This window comes from Cuculus canorus, chromosome 16 (assembly GCF_017976375.1).
Source record: "Cuculus canorus isolate bCucCan1 chromosome 16, bCucCan1.pri, whole genome shotgun sequence".
NCBI lineage: Eukaryota > Metazoa > Chordata > Aves > Cuculiformes > Cuculidae > Cuculus > Cuculus canorus.
This window is the reverse complement of record NC_071416.1, coordinates 17,073,414-17,098,253: the sequence shown is the minus strand read 5'-3', so window position 1 is coordinate 17,098,253 and position 24,840 is coordinate 17,073,414. Positions and strand designations below refer to the sequence as shown.

General features: G+C 42.4%; 2 protein-coding genes across 12 annotated transcripts in view; one reads left to right on the top strand and one right to left on the bottom strand.

Moving 5' to 3' along the window:
* NCOA3 (nuclear receptor coactivator 3) overlaps positions 1-5,742 on the top strand; it is a 79,966-nt gene extending 74,224 nt beyond the window's left edge. The window contains exons 24-26 of one of the 7 annotated variants that reach the window (XR_008452650.1): positions 62-320; positions 4,612-4,799; positions 5,605-5,742. The gene's annotated coding sequence lies outside the window, so the exon portion shown is untranslated. Of the gene's footprint in view, positions 1-2; positions 321-1,443; positions 1,578-4,611; positions 4,849-5,604 lie in introns of those variants that run through there. The other 6 variants (XR_008452652.1, XR_008452654.1, XR_008452651.1 and 3 more) reach the window with 6 other exon arrangements.
* The window catches only part of SULF2 (sulfatase 2), a 138,918-nt gene continuing 116,064 nt past the window's right edge, over positions 1,987-24,840 (bottom strand). For 3 of the 5 annotated variants that reach the window (XM_054081805.1, XM_054081806.1, XM_054081804.1), the window contains 11 exons: positions 18,145-18,352; positions 11,818-12,061; positions 10,223-10,319; positions 8,405-8,499; positions 6,348-6,404; positions 5,755-5,924; positions 5,177-5,319; positions 4,855-4,978; positions 3,522-3,552; positions 3,183-3,239; positions 1,987-2,126 (listed from right to left, as the gene is read on the bottom strand). In XM_054081805.1, coding sequence (XP_053937780.1) covers positions 2,096-2,126; positions 3,183-3,239; positions 3,522-3,552; positions 4,855-4,978; positions 5,177-5,319; positions 5,755-5,924; positions 6,348-6,404; positions 8,405-8,499; positions 10,223-10,319; positions 11,818-12,061; positions 18,145-18,352 — 1,257 coding nt within the window. In that variant the 3' untranslated portion in view covers positions 1,987-2,095. The remainder of the gene's footprint in view (positions 2,127-3,182; positions 3,240-3,521; positions 3,553-4,854; positions 4,979-5,176; positions 5,320-5,754; positions 5,925-6,347; positions 6,405-8,404; positions 8,500-10,222; positions 10,320-11,817; positions 12,062-18,144; positions 18,353-24,840) is intronic. The other 2 variants (XM_054081809.1, XM_054081807.1) reach the window with 2 other exon arrangements.

The window sequence follows — 24,840 nt, the reverse complement described above, 5'->3', positions numbered from 1 at the left end:
AGAACTTGGTGGCAGAGTATATGAGCCGATTCGTACTTCAAGGCTGATAACTTCATCCTAGGAACGTCAGAAAACCCAGGGCTGGTGCTGAAAGGAGAAGAGGGGGCAGCTTGCCCCAGAACTCGGTAACAACCTTCCTTTCACAAGCAGCAGCTGCTGCTGTGTCACGTAGGAGTCCCACAGCCCAAGAATTTCTGTAAAGGACACAGTAACTTTCCCATCTTCTGATGGATACACCAGAGGAGCAGGAGTGGTGGCCACGCCGGAGTTTGAGTCTCACCCCTCCTCTTGTCAAGGATGACAGGCTGAACACAAAACAGGTGAGTGCAGGTTTTTTTAAATCCACCCGAGAACTCTTTCTGTGTCCTCCCTGGGGCAGGCAGAGCTGCTGCTTTGCTCTGCAAAGCAGGAAAAATGCATTCTTGTTGGTGAGTTTAAACCTGGTATTTTTACTTGATCATGGATCTGCTCATTGAGCAGGGGTTTCTTTGATAAGCTGTGACATCTATAACAGGTTATAAATGAAATCTACGGCTGGAATCCAACAGACCATCATACGGTGTGCCTATTATTACAAAAAAAAAAAAACTTGCAAGAAATTTTGGGGTATATCTCTCTCTGCAAGTGCAGGACAAACACGAGCTCAGGCCTAGGTTTATGATACAGCACATACAAGGAAGACCCTGCTGCCACTTCTGGAGAGGGTTTTTTGCTCAGTTTGTAAATTCAAATCAGGTTTTTGAGTCGGGCTGTGTGGTACCAGAGCTGTATCCCTCAGGAAGGAATACCACTGGAATTTCCCAATGTGCACAAACCGAAAGGGTATAACCTCATTTCCGTGATGTATTTTTAGACTAGATTTCTGGAAGAGCAAGGTGAGTTTGTGTATTTAATGATGTCCTCGTGACAATACGCAACTCACCGCTGTACGCTATGCTTCCTTAGGAACGTAATGAGGTTTTCCCTTTAAAAGCCTTTAACCATTAACTGTCACTCACAAGGTCTACTTTTTCTGTAGACTCCACTATAACTTTGTTATTCTTTATTGGCTACAAGTACTGAACTTCTCAGAGCTGACTTTTGTTCAAATAAATGTTTCACTACTAAGCAAATACTGCTTTCCCAAAGGAACTGTTTTGGTTTTGAACATACAATATTATATCACCACATAAAAAAACTTCATACAAATCTGATTTCATTAAAATTTAAGATGTACATTTACTGAAATATTTCAGTATTTTTAAAAATGGATAAATTGTGCAATGCACTCTGCAACGTTAAGTAACATTTTGAGAAATGGAGTGTGGGCATTCCACGCTTTTTATTAACAAAATTCTTCACAGCTGAAGGAATTTATTTGCAAACAGTATATTGATCCATATTTACACAACCCCTCCAAGAATCCGGTGTCCTTTTGGTCAAGATCCTTTCTAATTTTCCTAGAGGTGTCACTAGGATGGACAAGGAGATGTGGAACTAAAACGAATCCTCAGAGGGGACTGGAGAAATGTCATGGTATTAAGAATATTCAACGCTGTTCACTTCAATTCCTCAATCTCTTAGAAGTCATTTTCCACCATTACCTTTACTCCAGTTAGAAGCAAAAGCATCTGTGTTTTCTAAACCTTGCTTTGGAGTCACCCTCGGCTTGGAAGTTTTTCACAGGACACCCGAAGACAGAATTGAACTGAAAAATGTTTTAAGTTTACTTCTGCTGTCTTTTGTAAGTGTTGTCCCCTGGGATGACAGTCGTCTTTGGGCTGTGGCTGTTTCCTCTTCGGTCAATTCCTGGATCAGTGTTAGTGGTGTCTTCTTGAAGGAAAATGTCTTGTGAAGCAGGTGAGGTATAATCCAAAGCGAAAAGCAGGCAGAATAGTGAAGTTCGAAGACCTGTGTTTCTGACAGCATTTCACATAGTTCCACTGCATCTAGTTAATTCACTCACCAGTGCAAGTGTTCTATCTACTTCAGCCTCCCAGTTTATCCAGGCCAACGTTCCGATCCTCTGAGGTCAAACACATTGTCATTTCGGCTGTACAGGGATCCAAGTTCTGGCCAGTTTGTATCCTCACAGAGGTGCGGCAGCTGGGGGAGGTTACCCCTCCCAGCCTTCCCACAGCTGTCCCCTTCAAAATAAAACAAACAAACACAATTTAGTGCATGTCATTCTGTAGGAAGCAGGTAGAAATAGATTTTTAATGGTTCCATGCAGGAAAAAACAACTGAGACACCGTGGGCCGCCTCTAAAAACAGTGGGTGCGCTCCAGAAACAACCCAGCCAGGGCTGAAACTCCAACCTGAACAGAATGTGTACCTCAAACTGACTTCATTTTGGTTTTGAAGCCGGTCAGGTATTACCGTTAAGTGCGTAAGTCCTCTTGGGCGAGTCAAGAACACTGGGTGGTGCCTCTTAAGGTACTCATACATATTTTTTCACTGCAAAATTTGAAAGCACCTTAGGATTTTTAATAAGCTGAACACTCTTAAGGGGAGACACAGAGGCAGTAACTGTGGCAAAGGGAACTGTTTTTCATGTCTTACAGATTTGTATCTCACCTGTGGGGTCTGGCAGGTTGAGAACTGGGTATCATCTTCGAGTTTTAAAGGGCAGTAAAGTAACCAAAAGGCAATCTTAGATTTTAGTATAATGTCAGAATAAAGGAAAATGCACGGATCTGTCTGGCCGTCTCCTTTCTGTCCTAACTTGCTTTGTTTGCTCGCAACATGTGAGGCTGTGGCTGGATAAACAGCAAGAAAATACACAGTAGTCGCTCTACTCTGAGAAATTACAGTTCTGTTCTTTTTGGATGGTGTGAGAAACCACAAGGTCGCTGCTACAAGTTTAGATTTAGAAAAAAACAGTCCCATCATCTGATTTTTAATGGCAGGTAACCATAATTGGTTTCCTCAGTGGAGCAACCCCTTTGCTCAAGTTGGAAACTGTCTCACCCATAATGCTCCTAGATTCCCAGAAAGTGGGTACCAAGAGGTTTTGCACGTCAGTAGTTGTCGGTAATGATGGCAGCATTGCATTTCTTGCATAATTTAGAGGACTTCCCACTTAAGCATTCCATGAGAACACATGATGATGATGTTAAAAAAGGTGCTGCATGCAAAAAGAGAAGTGAAGGAAAGAGAGGTAAGTGAAAGCTTATGCTTTTTGTGAACTGCTCCCAACTCACAGTGACTTGGCAGATGATGGTCTCTTCACATCTGGCCACTTTCGACGCTGAAACTGCCTAATTTTCAAGCAGTGAAATGAGAAAAAAGTTAACCATCACCAAGAAAACTACCAGCACTACAGTCAGAAAGGTGAGGAAGGAGAGAGCTGAGCCTTAATTTTGAGTACAAAGATTAGAACATGCTGTAACACTGAAACAGAAGTAGCTCCAGTGTTTGAAAGTAACTGGGGTGGAAGGAGCTGGCAGATGCCTGGTGGTCCCCAAGCCCACACCGTCCTGCAGCGCGAAGGCTGTGCTTTACTTCTGAACAGTAATTTAATAGTTTTTTAAAAAATGTACCTGTACTGCTCGTAGCTTCCATCCTTCAGTCCTAGGTAAAGAAAAATGGGAACGTTACTAACGATTGCTGTGAGAGGATAAGGTGTCAATGGGTAAGAGACCCGAGAATATTAACAGATTAACGTGTCTTGCCATGATAAATATTTCCATACCTGTTAACTGGAACTATTACTTCGATGTTTAATTCCTTATTCTAGGTAAAATGGGTTGTAAGTTGTGATGGGCAACTTTGAAGCTTTTCTGTAAGGGTCCTTCAGGGGTGCATTTCAATGCCCAAACCAGCTGATTTCACTATGTGCTGCTCTGAGTGCTGCACCTACCAAAATAATCTTTGTGGACTCAGGCAGAGAAACTGTATTTTTGGGGTGGGGTCTTAGAGGCTATACATTTCCTAAAATAATAGCATTTCTCATGTCAACTTAATTGTAGAAAGGGGTATAAAAATGCAATTCTAAAAGAAATAGAAGTAATTGTACCTTTTAGTTTGTTGTCATCATCAAACATAAAAAATAATCACAAGCAGCATAAACCCCCAGATCCATTGAGCAGACCCAGAGAAAATTCAAGAGACAGAAAATGAAAAAACCTAACCTGGAGGAGGAGCAAAGGCCCATTTGGCTTTCTGGAATTTAAATCCATAGTTATGAGCACACACCTCTTGGTTGCACAATGCAACCCTTCTTAAATGTGTGGTTATTTCACAGCTAGCTGTGGCAGTAACAAAGGTAGGGGAAAATGGCTCAAGTGGAAGCACTGGTGTCCTTTTAGAAATTAAAGTCATTTTAAGGCAGTTTTCCCCAAGGCTGCAGGGACTGCACTGTCTCCAAAAGAAGCATTTCTATAATTGCCCCTTCAATGGGAATGCTGGAATTCAACTGCCAAACCAGTTGCCTGAAGAGGTTGTGCAGTCTCCATCCTTGGAGGTTTTCAAAACGGGACTGGATAAAGCACCAAGTAACCTGGTCAGACCTCACCGCTCACTCTGTGTCAAGCAGAAGTTTGGACTGGATGAACTCCAGAAGTCCTTTCCAACTTGGAAGTGTCCTATGAACTTGGAAGTGACTAGTAGGCTATTATCCTCTTTCAACAGTTTTGTTCCTTCCTGATCTCCTTCCTCTGCACCTCAGCAATGCTCCTCACTGTGCTGTTTACAGAGCATTCCTCATTTAAGAAACACTGCAGAACGCCAATTGAGCAAATACAAGATCTGGAGCATGCAGTGACACTGCCACTATAAATAAACAATAAATCCTTTTGACGAATACAAGTTTCATAATGGTAAGAGTCGCATATCCTTTCGTGAGTTTCTGAGCATAACAGGAGAGTCACTTACCCAGATCCATATTCCTAGTTCTTGGATTGCACTGTTTATACCCTTTGCAGCTTCTCAGTTCCATGAGCTGGACATGCAGTTGGTTGAGAACGTCTCTATCCAGTGTATTCACTGCATTAATGAGCTGCAATAAACAGAGGTTCTTGTTAGTAATATTGCTCTGTAGTTTGGTAACTTTCATATATGGAATAGATGTGGTTTATTTGTAACAATAAAGAAGCCACAGCAATGTTTGATGATCCTGTGCCAATACTGTGCTATTTCAATCTATTGTCAATAAGGAACAGCGATGTATTTCTAGAGCTGTTCTTTCGCACAGTACCTGATATGGGTCAGTGTTGAGATCAAAATACTCCAAAAATCCAGTAGCAAATTCACAGAACAGGAAGTTGTGGGTCTCGTTGATTGTCCTCAAACACCAGTATGTGTTGTTGTTGGCACTGGTGCAGGCACAGAAAGGGCCCACTGCAAATGGAAGAGTTATAAAGCCATAAGCTGCATGCTGCTGTCTTCAGGCACTACTGCTTTGTGTTTGTGGAATCCCTTTATCCACTGGCAGTTAATCTGTCACTCCTGAACATCTTCCAGCACCGGCTGCGTGTTCTGTGCACACCCACCCCCAGGACACGGCTAACCCGAGCAATGGCTTGCCTACTTGCTCCGTCTTCTCAGGTTGGGACATTCCAGGTGGTGAAATGCTACATATATTTGCAGATGTTTTTGGTTTTAACACCCGTGCCCTTTGTGCAGGGATAATGCCAACACTGAAACAGAGATGACTTGGCAAGGAAGACTGCGCGGCTTTGGCTTCATAACTAACGCTGATAATTCTGGTGACCCAGCATCCTCACCCAGCCTCACCAGTACCTGCCTACCTCTTCCTTAGTTTAGCATCCTTACGTGTCCACAGGGGAGCAGTCTGCCAGTGCTGGTTGTCATGGGTGAAGCAGGTCAGACCAGGCATGCTGCACGTGTCGTTGTTTTTTATTCTCTTCAGCAGCTTGCGCAGTTTCTTCTTTCGTCTCTGCTCTCTAAGCAGCCAGAGCCTGTCTTTCTCCTGCAGAGTCTTCCTGCACACAGAAAACATCAGGGTCATGCAGACTCTGTTATACTTGAACACACCTTAAAAAAATGAAGCAGCTAATAAAATAAATGCTTTGAGGGAAAGAAATGGCCGGTATTTTTTACCTAAATGGCTTCTCTAAATGGCTCTGGCTATGACTCTGCAATCCAATAGCACTGAAAAAAATCAGGCCAAAGGGGCTTACAGGCTCGCCTGGAGCCTGTGATGGGACATCGCCCAAAACAGGAACCTTACCTCAAAACACACATTTCACTGTGGGCTTAGTTCCTTGCCCAGGTGTCTTTGTCTTTGTTCTTTTTAACATGGGATAAATGAAATATTACTACCTCTGCTTACATAACTGGGGTGCATGGACCAAAATGTTAATGTCTTTGCATTTCCTCTTTCAAAGGAACAAGCCTTCACTTACTTGAAAGGATGAAGACCAGATCCCTTGTGCCTCAGCTTGCTTTTGTGTTTATGGTAGCTGGAAAATAAAACCAGCATTGTTGATGAACAACAGAAAGACGGTTGCTCCTGTTCTTACCACTCTGTCATACTGGACACAAAGCAGATTTAATCCAGTGTCACTTCTCCCTTCCATTTATTCACGCAGGTGATGAGCAGTGCAGCCCTGCCAGCCTGGGCCAGGGCCGCCGAGCCTTGCTGTGCCCCTGTCTTTCCTTGGCTCATTGGTGCCCAGGAACACCCGCTGCTCAGGTTCTGCACTGCAGGACACGGCCACAGAGCATTCCAGCCACTGTTTTCAGTGTCAGTGGTCACTGGTTCTTGTTTCCCTACAAGGGGCAGATGTGAGTCTATGGATTTTAATTCGATTACATTTCTTCAACTGAGTATTCACTGTTCAGCTGAAAAGACAAAAAGCTCACACCACCTTCCAGGCAATTTCTTTCTGAATGAAAGAATTTAAATACCAGTTGTAATGGTTCTTTTTTTCCTCCACTGTTACTAGCTACAAGTTCCGGGGAAACTTTAACCAGGGCAGGGAACTGCGCTGGCAATAGCAGGGTCTGCCGGGTTCTGGGCTGTGGCGCGGGGAGCAGACGCGCGTCCCGGCCGGTGGTTCCGCTGCTTTGGCTCCGTCTCCAGAAACTCTTACAAGATTTTGCAGAAATTTCCTTTCTGTGTAGTTTGCAAAGTTTTAAAAACGATGAGCCAGCTTCAGTCAATGGCAATGTTTTCTGACTGGTAAGAGTTACTACACACACATATCTCGGCAAAGAGAAACCGAGTTAAACAAATGTCATTTTCTAAACAGCACATCAGAATTCAGCTAGCTGTCAGACTAAAATTCCCTTCAAAACAAAACAAATCTTTTAAATTATTATTGCTACTGGGAGCTTTGATAAATTTAATCCTTATAGCAAATTATCAAAATAAGCTTCTTAAAGAATCTATGTTCAGTCAATTTTCTCTTGTACGGACACCGGGTATTTCATTACCTAAACCTAAATGCTAAATCCTTATTCAATGCCATTCTGCACACACTTAGAGGTATAGAACTCAGATGATTAACTTCACTGATTTCAGTGGAATTATTCACCTCAATAATGCTATGCACAAGTGCTCCCTATATTTGGCCTGAAAAATGTAACATTCTTTACATTTAGTAGAAAACATTCACTATAAAAATAAAAATAACTTCATCTTTAGAGCACATATTAAATAAACCCAGTTGTTAACATCAATTTTGATTGTGAAAGACTTTCTGCAGTGCTCATTTGTGGAGCAAGTGCTTTCTTACTCCCCTTCTCGCCTGAACCTTCTTTCCACAGGCTGATCCGACAGCCATTTTGCAAATATTTGGCAAGAGGAACAGCTATGCAGAGACCTTAATGCATAATCGTTATTTTAGTATTGCCTCTTGCACTTGAAATCCACAGGCTGACTGCACTATGGAAAAATGATCTTGTGCACTATGTCAGTGGTGGTTACAAAAATGCAGTTACTCTGCATCACCCATTAAATTCCTACTTCTCCCACCTGACACAGCTGCTAAATATCACAATGATCACATCATAGTGATAATACATCCAGCCTTGAAAAAACTGAATGGAAGGAATTCTCTTGTCTCCCTGCCCCGTTACTCCAAACACCCCATACACTATTCTTCTTAAAACAGGTTTGTGTAACGCTGTAGCACATTGACAATTCGCCCTCGTGGAAAGCAAGTGTTCAGAAAAAAGCCTGCAGCGTAAAATCTTAATCTGTGGCATCTGATAGCAGCTCCTTCCGTAGAGGAGCACGGCTCAGTGGTTTGTAAGCCATGTCCCATGCCCTGTTACACCATCACCACTCGACAGAGGTCTTGTACCTCTGCAGCAGCCCGAGGGGCCTCCCCAGAGAGCAACAGGCAGAGCGCACTAAGCACGCAACAACAAAACAGGCTCTGATCACCCCTGTGAAGACATGAATCAGCGACAGTTGTTCACTACAAGTAATTACTCTGAAGTACACAAGAAATACCTTATCTTGTTACAATTGCACTCTTCCGGTCGCTTCTTCTTCAGGTGACCTCTCACCTCCCTCAGGTTTTTTATTTTGTTTTGCAAAGTTTCAATCTAAAAAAAGTAAAGACAGGTTAAAAAAAATACAGCATGACTTAGTCACATTCCAACCTTCTCAAACCCCTTCTGTTGTCCCCAAACGCTTCCCTCTGCCCACCTTCCACGACTACGAGCATTCCAAAAGGAAACCACAGCAGAAGGACGCCCTGCTGTACACTTTGCCTGCCTTGATCACTGCGTGGGACAGCGGAACGTGGCACTGGGGCAGCGGGAGGGGGCACAGCCTCAGGCAGGCACCACTGATGGTTCCACTGTGATTTTTCCTCTCGTGCTCCCCAGCACATTTGAAGGGGAAAAAGGCTCCTCAAAGGAAAACGAAGCCCTTAAATTTCAGCCTGTTAAGAACCTGAGAAGAGGATGGGGAGGGAGTGCTCTGAAGTCCCCTCTCCAGAGCTTCTGAGAAAGGAAAGCAGCTGGGCTCTGTCATTGTGCACGGCAGTCCTTAGCAACGTCTGTCCGCTTGGGATATGGATTTGCAGTTAATTGTGCCACTCACATAGTTTATTTTTAACTGCCTATTTTTTTCAGTAAAAGAAACTCGTGCTTTTGTTCAGTCCAGCGCACACACAGTGCGGCCCATTTCCACTCAGATGAGTATTACAGACTTCTACCTTGGTTCTTTACACAGCAGAAAACCCAAAGTAATCTAATCTGAAAACAAAGTGCCTCCAAAACTCCCGTTAGACATCAGTGACCAGAAGGCTGATGGAAGCACACGGCTGCTGAAGCAGAGACAGCCCAGTGCTCCAGAAAAACACGCAGAGAATCCAGCCCTGCGACCCCGAGTCAGGAACACAACAGGCCAGAAGTGAGCTCTCATTTTCTTTGGTGCTCCATATAGCATACATTTTATGAAGAAAAATGAATTAGAAGAGTATGGCGATGTTGAAATTGCCCCTTTTTAATCCTAGCAGAGCTAGTAAGTTCTTCAGTGTTATCTGCCTTGATATGTGTCAATCCATATTATAAAAGGGGTCAAAAAAGCTCTTACATAAGACTGTGCTGTGAATTCATGTGCCTTGGTAGGAGATTACAGTAGAACCTTCCTTTACTCTTTTCTTTGGCAACTGTTCCACCATTATCTGGTCCTTAACAGACCGTCTCTTTCATACACAACCATGTGTGAAGGGTTGAAGCTTTATTCTTCAACGCCAGTGACAAAAATGTCAGATTACATTGTATAGGCAAACTTCATAAGGTAAATTTTCTCCAGGTTCTTCATATCCACAAGCCTTAGGAAAATTAATTGCATTCCAAACTGTAAGGGTTAAACAGAAGCAAGCAAAATAAATAATTCTAGAACCACTGAAGCTAACAAAAGCTCACTTTTCCTTGGGCTGGTGTTTGACAGTTGAAGGTCTCTCTTGGAGAGGTGCATCGGGGAGCATTGCTAATAAGATGTAAAAAAGATTCAGCTGAAGTTTTTCCCAGGATGGAATGCTCGCCCTCATTTATCTCAAGGCTTATGACATTTCTCAGCTGTCCCTTCAGCTGCAGTTCTCTCCTCCACTCAGCATCTTGACTTCACAAACATGTAGTAACTTAATTACCTCTGAAATATCTATTCTGAAATCAGCCAGCAAGCTCCAAAGGCTCCAGGGAGGGACAAAGCCACCCAGAAGCAGCCAGACACAAACACAGTCAGCACAATCCTGTCTGCCCACAGAAAACCATGCTAAAACACACACTGAATTGCAGGACTGATAACACCACTGACCTCGTGGTCAATATGAAGTTTATGGTCCTTCCAAGCTTGCAGGGACCTGTACAGGTCTGTGTCACACTGAACGGTATCGTTCTCCAGGATATAGCACCTTGGCATGGGAAAGCAAACAATGATGATTATAGTGGATACACACTTGCAGAGCAATGCAATCAGCTGGTTTGAATAACACAACTCCAGCCAGACTGGGAATGACAGGCAGAATTAAAGCCCCCAATGTTCATTCAAAAGAATACGAGTGCGCTACAAGGCAGGAAAGAAGTTTGGCGTTGAGTTGCCATGGAAATTTTTCAGAAGTGGGAAAATTCAAGGAGAATATTCCTACTAAGCAGAACCTGTTGACTGCTTAATTTCTATATGTAAATTTTGCTGCATAGTTCTTGCTTATTCATTACACTGTCTACATCGATAACCTCTTCTAACTAGCAAGCGCTGAAAGCATTACTCAGAAGCAATTTCCCAATGCACAATTAAGTGATACAGGGGTAGGGGCAAGCATGAAGTACTTCTTTATAAGATGCATTCCTACACTGCAAGGAAAAGGGGAGAAAAAAAGAGAAACAAAAATTTTGCTGTTTCATTCAAAAGGAATATATTTTTTTCAAAGATATCACCCTGACTTCAAAGGCAAAAATAACCTCTGACAATCTTAAGTGCTTACGTTTCACTAACTTCTACTGCAATCCAGATTTTAAAATTCTTCCAACCCCCCACCTCCTCCCCATTGACAGATATACATGAGAAGTTTATTAGGGGTCAATAAATACAACTTATTCATTTTTCAATGCTTGCTTAAATTAAAGCTGAGTATTTTCAATACTCCTTTATTTTCTTTAAACCACCTCATGCGTGTTGTCTCACTGCCTTCTTTCCTGCAAGTGTTCCTGGGGACTCCTTACGAATTACACATGACCTTCCTGTCAGTTCCTTGTATGGATTTGGGATTCACCCAGTAAGGCAACAAAAATCAATTTAATTTGTTCCAGAAGAAAAGCATAAATAGTGACTTATGGATCTTAAACATTTGTGAGAGCTGGGGAAAGAACGAACGATTCTCTGGTGTCAACCCAGCCATGTTTCCTTGGGTTAGTGAGTCTCCAACCCTGTAAACAGAGTCAAATAGAAACCACAGATTTCAACGGCAGCCAAGGGGCTTGTGAAGCTCCTGTGAGCTAGTCACTAAAGAACTGAAAGCATGTAATCAAAAATGATTGGAGGATTTCCTGATAATTCACAAGCAGAAATGGTGACTAAACCAATTAAGTACAGTCGAAGATCCATCATCAGCCCTTAGACTTTTTTGAGGACAAACAGTTTTGCTTGTCCTCACTGGAGACAAGCACTGATCAGTCATTAGTGTCTCCAAAGCGCGTGAGACGTAAGAGCGCTGCTGTAGTTCTTCACACCCCTCTGTACAGGACAAAACGAAACCAAAACTGACAGCTGCTGTACAGATGAGAATAAGCATTTTAGTGAAAATCTGGGTATCCAAAAGGGACACGATGTGCTCATCACAGGTTAACGTGCCTGTTTATGTAAAGCAGCCCCTTAACTGCTAAAGCTTTTAGCAATATACCATGGGCACTGACCTGTGAGTCACTTTGATTAGGTTGGGGGCTGTGTACTCTGCAATGCCACCAGTGCCACTGTACTCTCCCATATCTTTATCTTCCTCCTCATGAAGAATAGTCCTCTGCATCTTGTGCCGCTTGGTGATGTTTCTTGGTAAGACAGGTTGGTATCCATCTTCTAAACCCAAGTTAAAAACGGCTCCATCCAGCTCAACTGATACAGAACGGATAGAGCGGTTCCGGACATAGCCTGGTTTGTATTCTGCATGGAAAAGGAAGTGAAAGGATTCAGAGAGGGAGAACGAGCATGTTACAATTTGGTCCTTTTTGTGGTTGGGAGAAAAGAACAGCCCATACTGTGACATCTGGAATTAACTGGGTGACAAATGGTGTTTGTTACAGCTGTCCCCTGAGCTGCTTCTTCATTACCTTCGGTGTGGATAGATAGCTTTGGGCATGAGAGAGAGGGGCAGATCTAATGCAGACACACAAGGATGGCAGGGGGGAAAGAAAACGTACTTGTCCAGTATTACTTTGAGAGCAAACAGCTCATCCAGAGAGACTCTGCTCTTTCCCCTCAGAGTCACAAGATGGCAGTAAGACCTTACTAACCACACCAATTCAAGACAGGTCTTTGGTCATCTTCACAGACTGGTTCTCCACTGGTTTCTATTGTCCACCACACAACGCTCCAGTGCAAGGACTGCTGCAACACTCCCTTGAAGAAGTCTCCAGTGTTCAGTCTGAGCATTTTCTCGATTCTATGCTTTTTCTTCAATGTAAAATGCTTGATTTTTTGGGGAGGGACTAACCTTTGCTTCTTTACCTTTACCTGTATCTATTTCAATCCTTTACAGTTTTTTTCCTGATGTCCAGAGCAGTCAGTGAGTTTCTACTTGAAGCATCCTCCTCTAGTGCTATGCACTCCCTCACACTTTGCTTCTGCATTTGCAGCCCAAAGGCAAAATGAAACACTTGCTACAAACTATCATTACACAGTATGAGATTCCCATAGATGTTTTCACCATTACTGCTTTCCAAAGTTCTCTGTCCCCATCCAAATCCCCAGAGCTCCTCTTTCGTTTGGAATGGCACAAATATATCCTAGTTATGGAGTCGAAATCCATATCTAAACTTCCCTGCTGTATGATGGGATCCCACCTCTGATGGTATTTCCAGCTCACTGCCAGCGACTATCCAGAGTCACTCATTACACTGAGCATAATCATCTCATTCCTTGAGAAAAACGTACTGCCGCGGTGCCACAGCCTCTCCCCTCCCTGTCCAGTCCCAGCTCTGTATACGTGACTTGGAGTCATCTAAGGCATTACTGGAAACAATCGAGTCCCTTGGCTCCTCTGGTCACCTCTCCCGTACCCGGAGCTGAAACACACAGCCCATCTTGCAAGAAGGGAGCTTCCTTCTGCAATCTGATAAGGGAAAACCTCAAATCAGAGTGCCAAATGGGATGGCCAATCTTTCTGGCAATGCCAAGCTCCACACAGAAAAGTGAACTTTCTCTGTGGGAGAAAATTTACCCAGAAAAATAAGCAGGGGAAAGAAAGGAATGCGAGGCTGAACAACCAGAACTGACAAAAGAAACATTCATATCAATCAGCATGCTTTGGCATTAACACACGGTGACTTTCTTCAAGAGGCCTTACATGAATTCCAAATGGATCACAGAAGTCTCAAAAGTCATTTTGCAGCCTGTGGGAAGACAAATAAACATCTCCTCCCACCTGAAACTGGTCAGTGCCACACACAGTAAGTGGAATACCAGCTGGATTGTCTGGCTTTGCCATTTTCCACCTGTGGTTCAAAGTTTATTGCTGATATTAAGCCAGGTGAGTCACCGCCGAAGGGTGTGGAAGAAAAAAACCCAAAAGACCAACCCTATTTTAGGCACCCATTCAGGAAATGTTTGACTAAATGAGAAGGAACTCCCATCTTTTCAGAAGTAGGAGGATGCTCCAAAAAGCTACACCCTAACAATTATATTCAAAGTATAAACTCCCATTTCTTTAATTGTTCCCTCATTTCATGTTGCTAAGCTGAGCCAACTAACAATTTACTTTCCTTCCAAGTCTAATATGCCCATCCAGCATGTTGGACCTCAGCAGACAGCTGCAGGGAACTGTTGTCCACACATGCCCGTGAAGAATTAGAAGCCAAGAGTTACTCCTCCCTTGCAGCCAACTAACCCAGCCTCACAAGGAACAAATTGGTCTGGAGTGAGACAGCTCAGGAAGGCCTTACTGTATCGCTTTATCGCAAGGTGGTATCCACAGGGCTGACTCAGCACTCTGTTTAGTACCCAACTCCATTATTCTCAGTGGAAGTGGTTGGAATATTTCCTAAGATCAATATTCATCTGTGCTGTGCCCTACCACCTGCAAAAAGACCGATGTCTAACCGCCGATTCTCCCCCAGGATGAAGTTTTACTCTCCAATTCATTTACCGACGTGCACAACCCACGAACAAAGCAGATCTAGGGCTGCTAAATACCGGGCCCAAAACACCTGTACTCCCTTTTCCAAGTTATTAAAGTTTGGCTTTGGTAAGCTCTACGAGTCCCAGTGCCTCCCTCCTGGTCCTCCAGCAGCCACCTGTCTCGGAGATGGTACTGCTGAAAAGCTGCATCCTCAGAACTAAGCCTGGAAAGGAAGCCCAGAGAAATTTAGGCTTAAGACAGCTAACTACGCTCGAGGGCCCCACTCATCCAGCTGTGTCTCCTTGGAACACTTGACAGGCACGTGGGTGTTTGCTGGAGCCTGAAAGGAAGTACGCTGTTCTGACCCAGGTTTCCTCAAGACAGCTCAGAGACTCAAACACACCAGGTTTTCACAACTATGTGTTGGTATCATCTCAGGTTTCAACACTGTCTCACAAAAGCAGCAAGATAATTTTGTACTATAAAAATCATAAACGTGTCCAGCCTTTGGGTTGACATTTAACTCTTCTCCCATCCTCACCAATCAAGCCTTATTGGTTATTTTGAAGCCGCCAAATTCATGAATTAAAACTGAGATCATTTGGAAACGACAGTTCTCCCAGGGATAACTGAGAAGGCTGTAACCAACTATAACTATTGTAATGGCAATTTCCCCAAAGCAGAGGGGTGGCTGCTCAGTGCGAACGCTGCGGAAGACAGAGAACTCCTGGTCTTCCCTGGTGACACTTACTCTACGCAGGTATTTTGGATCTGATTGCATTTTACAATGATCATAGAATAAACCAGTAACATGCAAGGATTCTGCTTCTACATTTGCCACAAAGAAAACAGTCACCACTTGACTCACGAACTCCTGCTTGACATTTCCCAGTAAGGTGTAGGTATTTTGCTGAATTTTGTAGAGAAGAAGCATTTTTTTCTATAACATCACAGTAAAATGAGGCACTTTGAAGTCAAATTTTCAAAAATATCTCTTGTCTAGAAATAGAGACAAAGGTTTAGAGGTGTTTTTTCTTGAGTGTTACGTAGCTAGGGATTTCTATAAATCCTATTTTGAATCTGTGTCCTTAGATATAGATAAAGAGATTAAAAAAAAAACCAAACCCAAAACTTTCTTATATCCATCTGCTCACGACTACTTCTTTTCAATAACAAATATGGTCATTTTGCTCCAGCATTGACAATGCCTCAACAGAAAAACAAATGACATGAAAATTGGAATAAAAATGCACTAGCCCCTTTGTATACACTTCTGCTTGTTGCTTACAAATCGATGCAGCCTGTCATCATTTCTCTACATGCAGCTTAATAACTCCTTTAATCACTTGCACTTGTTCATCACAGGAGGAGTAGATCAAATCCAGAGCAAGAAAAACACAATAGACCACAACACAGCCAAAGATTTTATGAGCTCATTGTTACTTTAAACTTTCCTCCTACTGCAAAGCTTTGCTTAATCTTTCGTAGAAAAATCAAAACATAGTAACGAAAATTGAGAGGACTTAGAAACGTAAGGATTCCTGACACCCAAATCCAGATATACTGAATATTAATGATGATATTTCTAGCATGTAAAACCTTTGCAGGCAAGTTGTGTATTTGTATGTGGTCCAAATGGCATGTAAATGACATGACCCTGTTTTGCAACTGAATTTACTCAATTTAGAAAACAATGTTGCCTGCTGAATGCACTGGTGCACCTGACAATGGATCTAGACCACGCCTACCTTAGAAAGTAATTATTTTATCATAACATTTGGTGCTCTGATCCCTCCATATGCAATTTAATCTGTTTTTTTTTATACTACATTTTCTCACTGCACATGACTGGTTTTAATCTTTCTGAAAGACCAATCCTCATACTCCTATCAGGGTTTGCAACACCCTTGATGCACCCCAGAAGCAGGGCACCCAATTCAGTTTTCTGCAAATGACTGTAGCTTAGAATCCAACAAAATTGCTCTGCAAATCCATCTCTATTGTGCATAACAGAAGGGAGCGATCAGGGTGTTTCCTTCAAAACTACACTATTGCTGTGAACTAAAACATTGATGTGGATGTGGCTCTAGTCCAGTTTGAAACTTCTATTTTCTATTTAGCTATTGTTCAGTCTGATGAATAGCATTTACTGGCATTCAAGTGGGGCTGCAGTATGATGCTTCTCAAATTCTGAGTAGCAGACCCCAAAGGTGCCCTCAAAAGTATGCAACTCAGCACAGACCACACTTTATCCTGAGTCTCATGAAACAGGTCACAAAAATCCCAATAGCCATCACCAATATTCAGGTCACCCTCTTACCAGTCACAGCGTCAGCTTTCTAGGTAAGCTGTTTAAAAAACCCCTTGCTCTATCACCTGGACTCTCATTGCTTTGTGCTCGTTGTGCTCAGCGTGTGATTCGTTAGGTAAGAGCACGTGAAGCACCAAGCAGAGCATCTACGTCATCAGGTGCGAGTTAACCTCTTCCACTACATGGCACAACCTGAATGCGGGCAGAGGGACAAACAAAGCATCTGTGGACTCAGTTATTTTACTCAAGACATTAGCAACAGGAAGATGAATGTCAAGACCCTATCTCACGCCACTAAATCATACAATTCAATGAGGCAAATGAGCTGAAGACTGCAGTATAAAATCTGCCTCTTCTGAGCAGAGCATAGGGAGAAAATCACCATTCTGAGCCCTCTACTAGAGGAAGCAACCTTTCTTTACCTCCACCTATAAACTAAAGGTAATTATACACTCAACCACCTCCTCTGGTTGTTGTGAAAATTAGTTAATGTTTAGGAAGCAAGACAGATGAAAAGTGCTTAAGTAAGTGTTAAGTATTATCAGATGACATTATGTTGCCCTCTCAAATTGTTTTCCTCTTCCAAAGTAAGTGCCTTCGATCTACTCCTGTTATTTGACTCCCCACGATTGAACTTTATCCTGTGTGACTTCAAAAAAAAAAAAAGTTAATTGAACTGCAAGTTCTAGTGTTATTTAAAGATTATCTGCTGTGCCACATATTTAAACAGCAAGTATAGTTGAGTAATTTCATCCTGGAACCAATAATTTTTTTTCAACTAAAAATTAGCTTAGTAGGTACTAATCAGCTTGCAAGGCAAATATAATGGGAGAAAATCAATTTAAACTCTCTGTTTGAAGCTTGTGCCAGGTCATTATACAGAAAGACTAATCTGCTAAATAATTAAGGCTCTGTATTTGTAGAGTGAGACGAAAGAAACATTACAAGTGAATAATAATTCTGTGCTCCGTTTGCCTCTTTAATCTATAATTAGAGTATGTACTTCAAATATAGATGTTAGTCTGACTAAGGTTTAATACAGAGCCAGTGGAATGGGTTTCTGAAAAAGCACCTGATCTGTGCCAAGGAAACTAGGAACATAGTCATCCCCTTTGGACGTGATCTCTGGTTAAAAGTCATCCTTTTCTCCGCTGACTGAGCACAAGGAAGGGACGTTAGAAGCAAACAGCTTCTGTAACAAAGAATAAGCATCCTTATTAAAAATAAATTACTGCAGTAACGGCTCCAAACATTGCAGTGCCTGCTGAAAATTGGAGTAACTGCTGTAAAACACTGCTCATGTTTCATGACCCATGTAAGGATGTGCTGCTACTTGCTGCTTCAGTCTGTGCACTGCATTTCCCAGTTTTGAAAGACAAACATAGAACCCTATTTTGTATCAACGCTCCTCCTCCTCCAGACAGAGATATTTTCAAATCTGATTGCCCAACACTAGGCACACTGTTTCACAGTTAGATACACAGTAAATATGCTGACAGCATTCAATGCACATGAATATCAGGACAATTCCGTGCGTTAGCAAACAAAATCAGAAAAGTTTTCTAAGGCAGAGACAGAAGATGCAGTGGGTTCACTTACTTTTCTTGGAGAAGAGTTTCTTTCTCCGTCCAATGTGGCTGAGTTTGTATTCGTTCTCTTCACAATTGCAGCCTTCACTATTCCTGTTGTAATAGTTGGGCAAAATATTGGAGGTGCCTTTGCTGCTGCCTGCAGCTGCCAGGTTCGCCATCCCCTTGCATTTGTGTAGCTTGAGCTTTCCACTGGCGTCTTCTACACACTGCCATTTCTGGAAGAAAAATTTGGTCATTAAACCCCTATTCCGACTGTGCTTTGTCTTATGGCCAGTTTCACAGATCTCGGAGATTCCTCGTGGTAGTAAGCTGGGGCTCATCTACCACCCACTACCAAAACAGACATTTTGTAATCTTCCATTTCCAGACAAATCAGGAACTCTTTGGAACACTCTTGCATTTGCTTCTGATTTTGTTTCTTGAAGGCAGAACAACAGAAATTTCTTAAGAAAATCAATACTACAGCTAAAACCGTGCAGGTGACACGTGCCAACTTTCAGAAGCATTACTGTAGCATAAACTAAGAATGTTCAAAGCCTTATCCACAGGATTAAAATGAATCTTCACCTACCAGCGTGTTTTATCAGGCTGGCAGGAATCTACGCCACTACCACACCGGTAAAACAGTGCCAAGCTCCAGGCCTGCCTATAATCTCAGCCCCATCCCCTACTCTACTTCACAGGACTCTCCTCTTTCCTAGCTGAAGTACCCGATGGTGGCATGACTTTATCCAGGTTGCGGATTCCTTTATTGTAAAGGTCTGACCTTTATCTGGTTATCTGACTGGTTATCTGGACTTGTTCTAGTCTAGTCAAAGAACAGGAGCAGTCACTTCCAGGGTATAATTCCCTTCATCCTAAGGTGGCCATATAAGTTAGACAAGAAAATCATTGCCTTGCAGAAGTGCCTATTTCTCTTCACTGACCTTTCAAATGGTCGGTAGGCCTGGATCAGCTACGGAAGTCTGCAGTCAGACAAGCTTATCTCCATCTTGAGTGTTTCTCTTAATAGCTTTTCCCATTCAACACCCTGGGGCTTGACTAGCAATGGTGAGCGGCACTGGATGTGCAGTAAGAATGCCCTCCCCCCCCCATCCAAACCAGGGAATGTTTCATCTCTAATCTCCTTCTGTTACTCAAAACCTGAAGTAACTTGCTCACAGCTTCCTTTGTGCTGCTGTCAGAGCTGTGCCAAGGGCAAGGGAGCTTAGCCACCTTCAACCTGGCACAGGAGTTTTACCCACTTCCTAGATACATCACAAAATGATTTCACCTACTCCTTTATTTACCAACGCACGACTAGCTACGGCGCTCGGCTTCCAGATGCATAAACACCCTCACAGCAGCACTTGCTGCTGCTTTAGATAGAGACTCTAGGAAACACTTCAGCTTTTGCTGAGTCTTGAGAAGTGTTCCTCTTTTTCCCCTGTTACAAAACCCCTGAGTGTCTGTGCCTCAGGACTCACTGGAATATTGACAATTTTCCAAATAGAAGAACAGAAGGAAAAACAGCAACAGCTCCCAAGTGAGATGACATTTTACAGCAGCCTGCAGCTCTACGAGGGAGATTCAGTCCCTGCAATTCCCACAGAGAGCAGTGCCCAGGCTGGGACAACAAAGCCTACATTTTTCTATTGAAATTCACTCCATTGTTTGCCTGACAGTAAAGTAAGAAAAAACAGTATCACTGGGCTTTTATTATACAGAATTTAACAGGAGTCAGAAGTGAACTGGCCAGTGACAGTCCAGGGGGGATCTCTCATTTGAAACGATCAGAGTTTTATGGTGTGTTTACTGATTTCCTCAGAAGATGGGATGCCAGGTCTCCTGAGCTATAATTAATTTTTAAGTGTAGATATTGTGTCCAACCTCCTGTTTGATCCAAGTCTTGGACTGACGCAGATAAACCTGGTTTAACTTCCAGCATAAGGAATCACAGGAAATCAATGAGAGGTACTGACAGCCAGACATTTGAACCAGACAGCTCTGCCTGTCTTCATCTGTAAAGCAAGACACACTGACCTAGATGGGCTGGAGAATAAAAGTATCCTTTGAAGAATAAATTGCTGACTCTTTTTTAAAAATTATTTTTGTAAATGCCTAACTTTGGTCGATGTACACACTGAGGTAAGTAAATAAATAAGTAAATAAATAAGTAAAACTTATTTCACTAGAACAAGCAACAGTTTCTTTAACAATGAAAAAAAGATATAAAAATGTTTTCGTTGCTGTTTCCCATTTCAATTCATCTGAATCTTATTTTTGAAATACATGAACAAACTGCATTTTCTGTTTAGTAGAGCTCTATGCTGTGGGTGTCTGATACATGAAAAATGAAGATTCAACAGAAGGCAAGTTAAATGCCATGATGAGAACTACTCTAAATAAATGCTCTCATGTACGGCCCAAATATGTTTTTTCTCTATTTCTTTCATCTCCCATCAAGAAAATGATGCTCATTTTTCCCCTCCAGGTGAACTGGAAAAAAATCCCCTGATTTTGGTGCAGTTTAATTCTTTCTGAGGCAGCTGTATGCTACAGTGAAAACATCTTAGCAGCTTTGCTGGAAGGGCACATTGTATGCATTAACAGGTCCACTGCTGAATGACTGCAGTGCAGAACTACCTAAATGACCTTAGAAGCACACGCTGAACACACGTGGAGGGCAAAAACCCCACCAACTCAAAAGTCCCAAGCTTTTACTTTTTTCCTCCAAACCAGATATAGGCATTTGTATGAATGCGTCTTGGATTCAACAACTTACCCTTGGTCTGCTTTTAAGTACAAACACAAATCCTTCAGGTCAATATCACAGCTATATTAGTTGTAGTCATTTCCACGGGATGCTTTTAAACTAAGGGGAAAAGGGCAGTAACTGTATGGGAACTGCAAACCGCCTGTCTGACAGTCAAGAAGCTTGGAACACTGTGAATTCTGGCATCTTATTTAGTGCACAACATACCATCATGCAGAAACCCGTGTCAACCCCTGGAAGCAACTAAAATATTTTAGAAAAGGCAATCACTTGAATAATTAAATCCATATATGAAGAACTCCACAGTGCCCCAGAGATACTTTGGCATGCAGTTACAAATGATAACAATCCAGTAGCAAAACGTAATTACACATAAGTAGTGGATTAACTCAACCAGCCCAGAAAACAAAGTGCCCTTAGTTCATCACTTGCCCCCAACTTTTCATGACTTCTTTTCATTAGGCCAAAAGATGTGCTGCTAAGTCAAGTTCTACAGCTTGTAATATCTCACAAGAGCTACGCCCTGAGAGGTAGTGCAGTTTAAAAATAAACTGTCAGTGGAAAATCCAGACTCCCCCGCGAAGTTCATGCCAGCTCATATCAAAATTCCAAAGGAAGAACCTCTCTTTCTTCCTGCAAAGTCTTGCAGAACAGCTACTCAAGCCATCAAATAAATGGCTTCTGCAACACGTCCTGAACTCTATCAAGCTCACGTTGTGAAAAACTTTCCAGACACCTCATTTAATCATTAAAGCTGTTCCAGCTGGAGGTTTCCCACCATCTTCAGGCAGGCCAAGAAAGCTGCTGTGCTCGTGCTTCCTGCCACCTACTGTGTTGGGCTTGTTCTAACACTTCTACTCCATCCTCTGCCCGACCTCCCACAGCACAACACATGCTATCCAGTTGTTTGTGTGCAAAGCAGAGGAGTCTGGGCTTTAGTTTAACGGAGAAATCAGTGTTACTGAACAGAGACCTTGTTCAAAGGTACACTGCAAAGGTTAAGAGAAGACAGTTTGTAACGTCTATTCCCCCCTTCAGCCCAAACTACCTGCTCTGTGTATCAACAAGTGTAAATCAGGATTTCAGTATCTACGAAACATGAATCTCAGCAGCAGCAGCTGTTCACTGAACAGAAGCCCTGTTTCCCTCCAGTACCACTATTCACCTTGAACATGCAAATGACCCCTTAGCAGAAAAAGACATGTTGGATTTTTCTGGGTGTCAAAACCCCATTATTTCCTTCACAGCCCCCATCACCATGAAATGTTTTTTGCATTACTGTGCATGAACATCTTACTGCTATGGCAATCACAGATGTTAATTCAAAGTCATTACTTGAGGCCCCAATCAGAAACAAATAGCCATGACCTTCCCCGTAGGATTTGTGATTCCAATTCACTCATTCCCCTCAGTGAAACTCTCTCAATTGCCATTGTTTTCTTTGGGGGAAAAGGGCTGATCACACCAGCCTTGCTAAGAAAAGGTTCCAGTGGAAACATACAGCTTTCAGAGCTGAGCCTTAAATCCTCATGCTGTGTCTCATCAGCTCCTCTTTTTGTTAAGCGAAAGAGATTCCATTTCCTTTTACAGAGAAGTGAAAAGTGAAACTGTCTGATCAGTTGGCTGCCAGCAAAGCTCACTCCCTAACAGTTTTAGGAATATAGGCTCTAGGAATCAAAGTTTCTGCAGGATAATAAAGACCCTGTCCCTGCCAGCAACCCGTCAAAAACACTTCAGCAATATCCATCTTCTGTAGTTTATGCGGGGGCTTTCTGAACCTCACCCTTGCTGCCACACTGGCTGGTGAGCTAGACACAAACTGATTTAATGCCCAGAAATATCCCAACTTCCCGTCTAAATTCAGCTATGGGTAGTTAGTTGTATGAAACAGTACAGTTACAGTTTAACCAGTATGAAACAGTTAGTTTAGCTAGTTCTTCTCCTTTGCTTTGTTTCACTCCTTGTGTTTTGTTTTGGTTTTTTTTTTTATTGAGAGAACAGCAAAATCCAGAGAGCCGCAAGCCCCTTCTCTACAAGCGGTAGGTCTGCTGCTTAGGTGGTGGCTTGTCCTGCTGCTCAGGCATAACAGGTTTCAGGAGACAGTCAACCTGGATCTCCCACTGTTTGTCTCTGTTCTTACTACTTCTCTGTTCTTGTTGACCGAAAAGAAACGGCTCGTGTGTTCTGTATAGCATCTCTTAGACTCACGCAGACAGATTCCTCTCTCCTCAGCTGCTTTTTGACTAAACATGTCCAGTTCCCTAGTTCTTCCCAACTGGTATTATTTTCTTAATCTTTTAAGAATTTTCGTTGGGATTTTCTTCCTCCCTCTGTACCTTCTTCCAATTTATCCATTGGCAAAGGATAAACAGTTTCCTCTATTTCATCTCATCAGTATATAAATAGCAGTGCCTGGTCTTCATTCCAGCTGGACATTATTTCATTATTCTGGGTCATGATTTTTTGAGATTCAGAGCGCTGGGCTCTCAGCTCAATTTCAGTTGTCACATGCTACGCATCACTCAAACCTCAGAACTATAAGACGGATGAACGATTTATTGACAGAAAATTTGGACGGCTTTTTAATGCCCCAGACTGGAGCTGCACTGAGGCAGATGGGACCATCAACTAGCATGCAAACATAAAAATCAGGTATTCAGCTAAATTTAAGATCACAATTGCATAATTCATTATTAATACAATAATTGGATTGTGGTATGAGATGGTCCCAGCTGCTGTATTAGGTACTGCAGAAGCTAAGGAGTGAGCACAGATGAAGCAGAAATTACAGTGGTGGTGGAGGAAAACCAGAGGTCCCGCATGGAGCCTGTAACAGTGTGAGATTGAAGCCAGTCTCCCGACCTCCAGCTCGATGTCTTCTGAACTACACTGCTACTCATCTCACAATATTTGAAAAGTTTAGCATGACTATTAAATGTTAGTATTGACTTTGGCAAGCTACTCGCCACATTCACTACTGCTATGGCAAGGAGTTTAAAAATCTCAGTTAACAAGAGATGCAAATTTCTTGGTTTTGTGAAGCAAGAACAAGCAAAAAAACCCCATAGGTAAAATAGCCTCTGGAAATCGTTACAGGTTACTTTTGGCTAAACCAGGAAACCAGTTCTGTTAATTATAATTCCTGATAAGGAATACTGTCCTTGAATAACAGCTCTTAATAAATCATGACTTTAATTTTCATGGGTTGTTGCCTCCTATATGTTAGCAGGTTGCGGGGCTGATAAAATTTTTAATGTATGAAGTTATCAACAAGTCATTTCTTGTCGCAATCACAGATTAAGAACCAGATTCTGAAAGCTGCTGAGCCCGTGCAGCTTGCACTGGAATCCAGGAACTCCAAAGATCTGCCTAAAGAACTATTAAAATTATCTGGATTCTAGCTGGCTTGCTATGCCTCACTTATCAACAGAGCCTAAATTCTTTAGTAACCTCAGGATATCTCTGCTAGGTACAAAAGAACCAGAGAGCCACAAAAGATACACAGATCAAAACTTTTCCCCTCTGTTTTTAAAGAAATCACCCCACCCCCCCCCGACTTGGGTTTCTTATGTCCGGCTAACGCTAACATGAGTTCAAGCTTAGAAGAAAAGGAGAAAATGAAAGTAATTTTTTTATCCTGCTCCACCCTTGGCATTAGGAAATGGCTCATGATGATTATGGTGGCAGGAATACAATCTAGAGGTACCACTTGGGAACTGCTAAGGGAAAGCACACATTAATCAGAATAGTTATCACCACTGCGATGCGGTGCTATGTCACAGAACTGGGGGGACCAATCGAGTAGGTGATATACTTTTGCTTATGATACCTTCACGCCAGTAACAAAAGAGAAGAGCCCTTCATGCACCTGGTACAGGACAAAGCAATCAAAGGGAAGACTGCTTATCATTACCTTACGTTTACAGAACATCTAAAGGCAAAACAGTC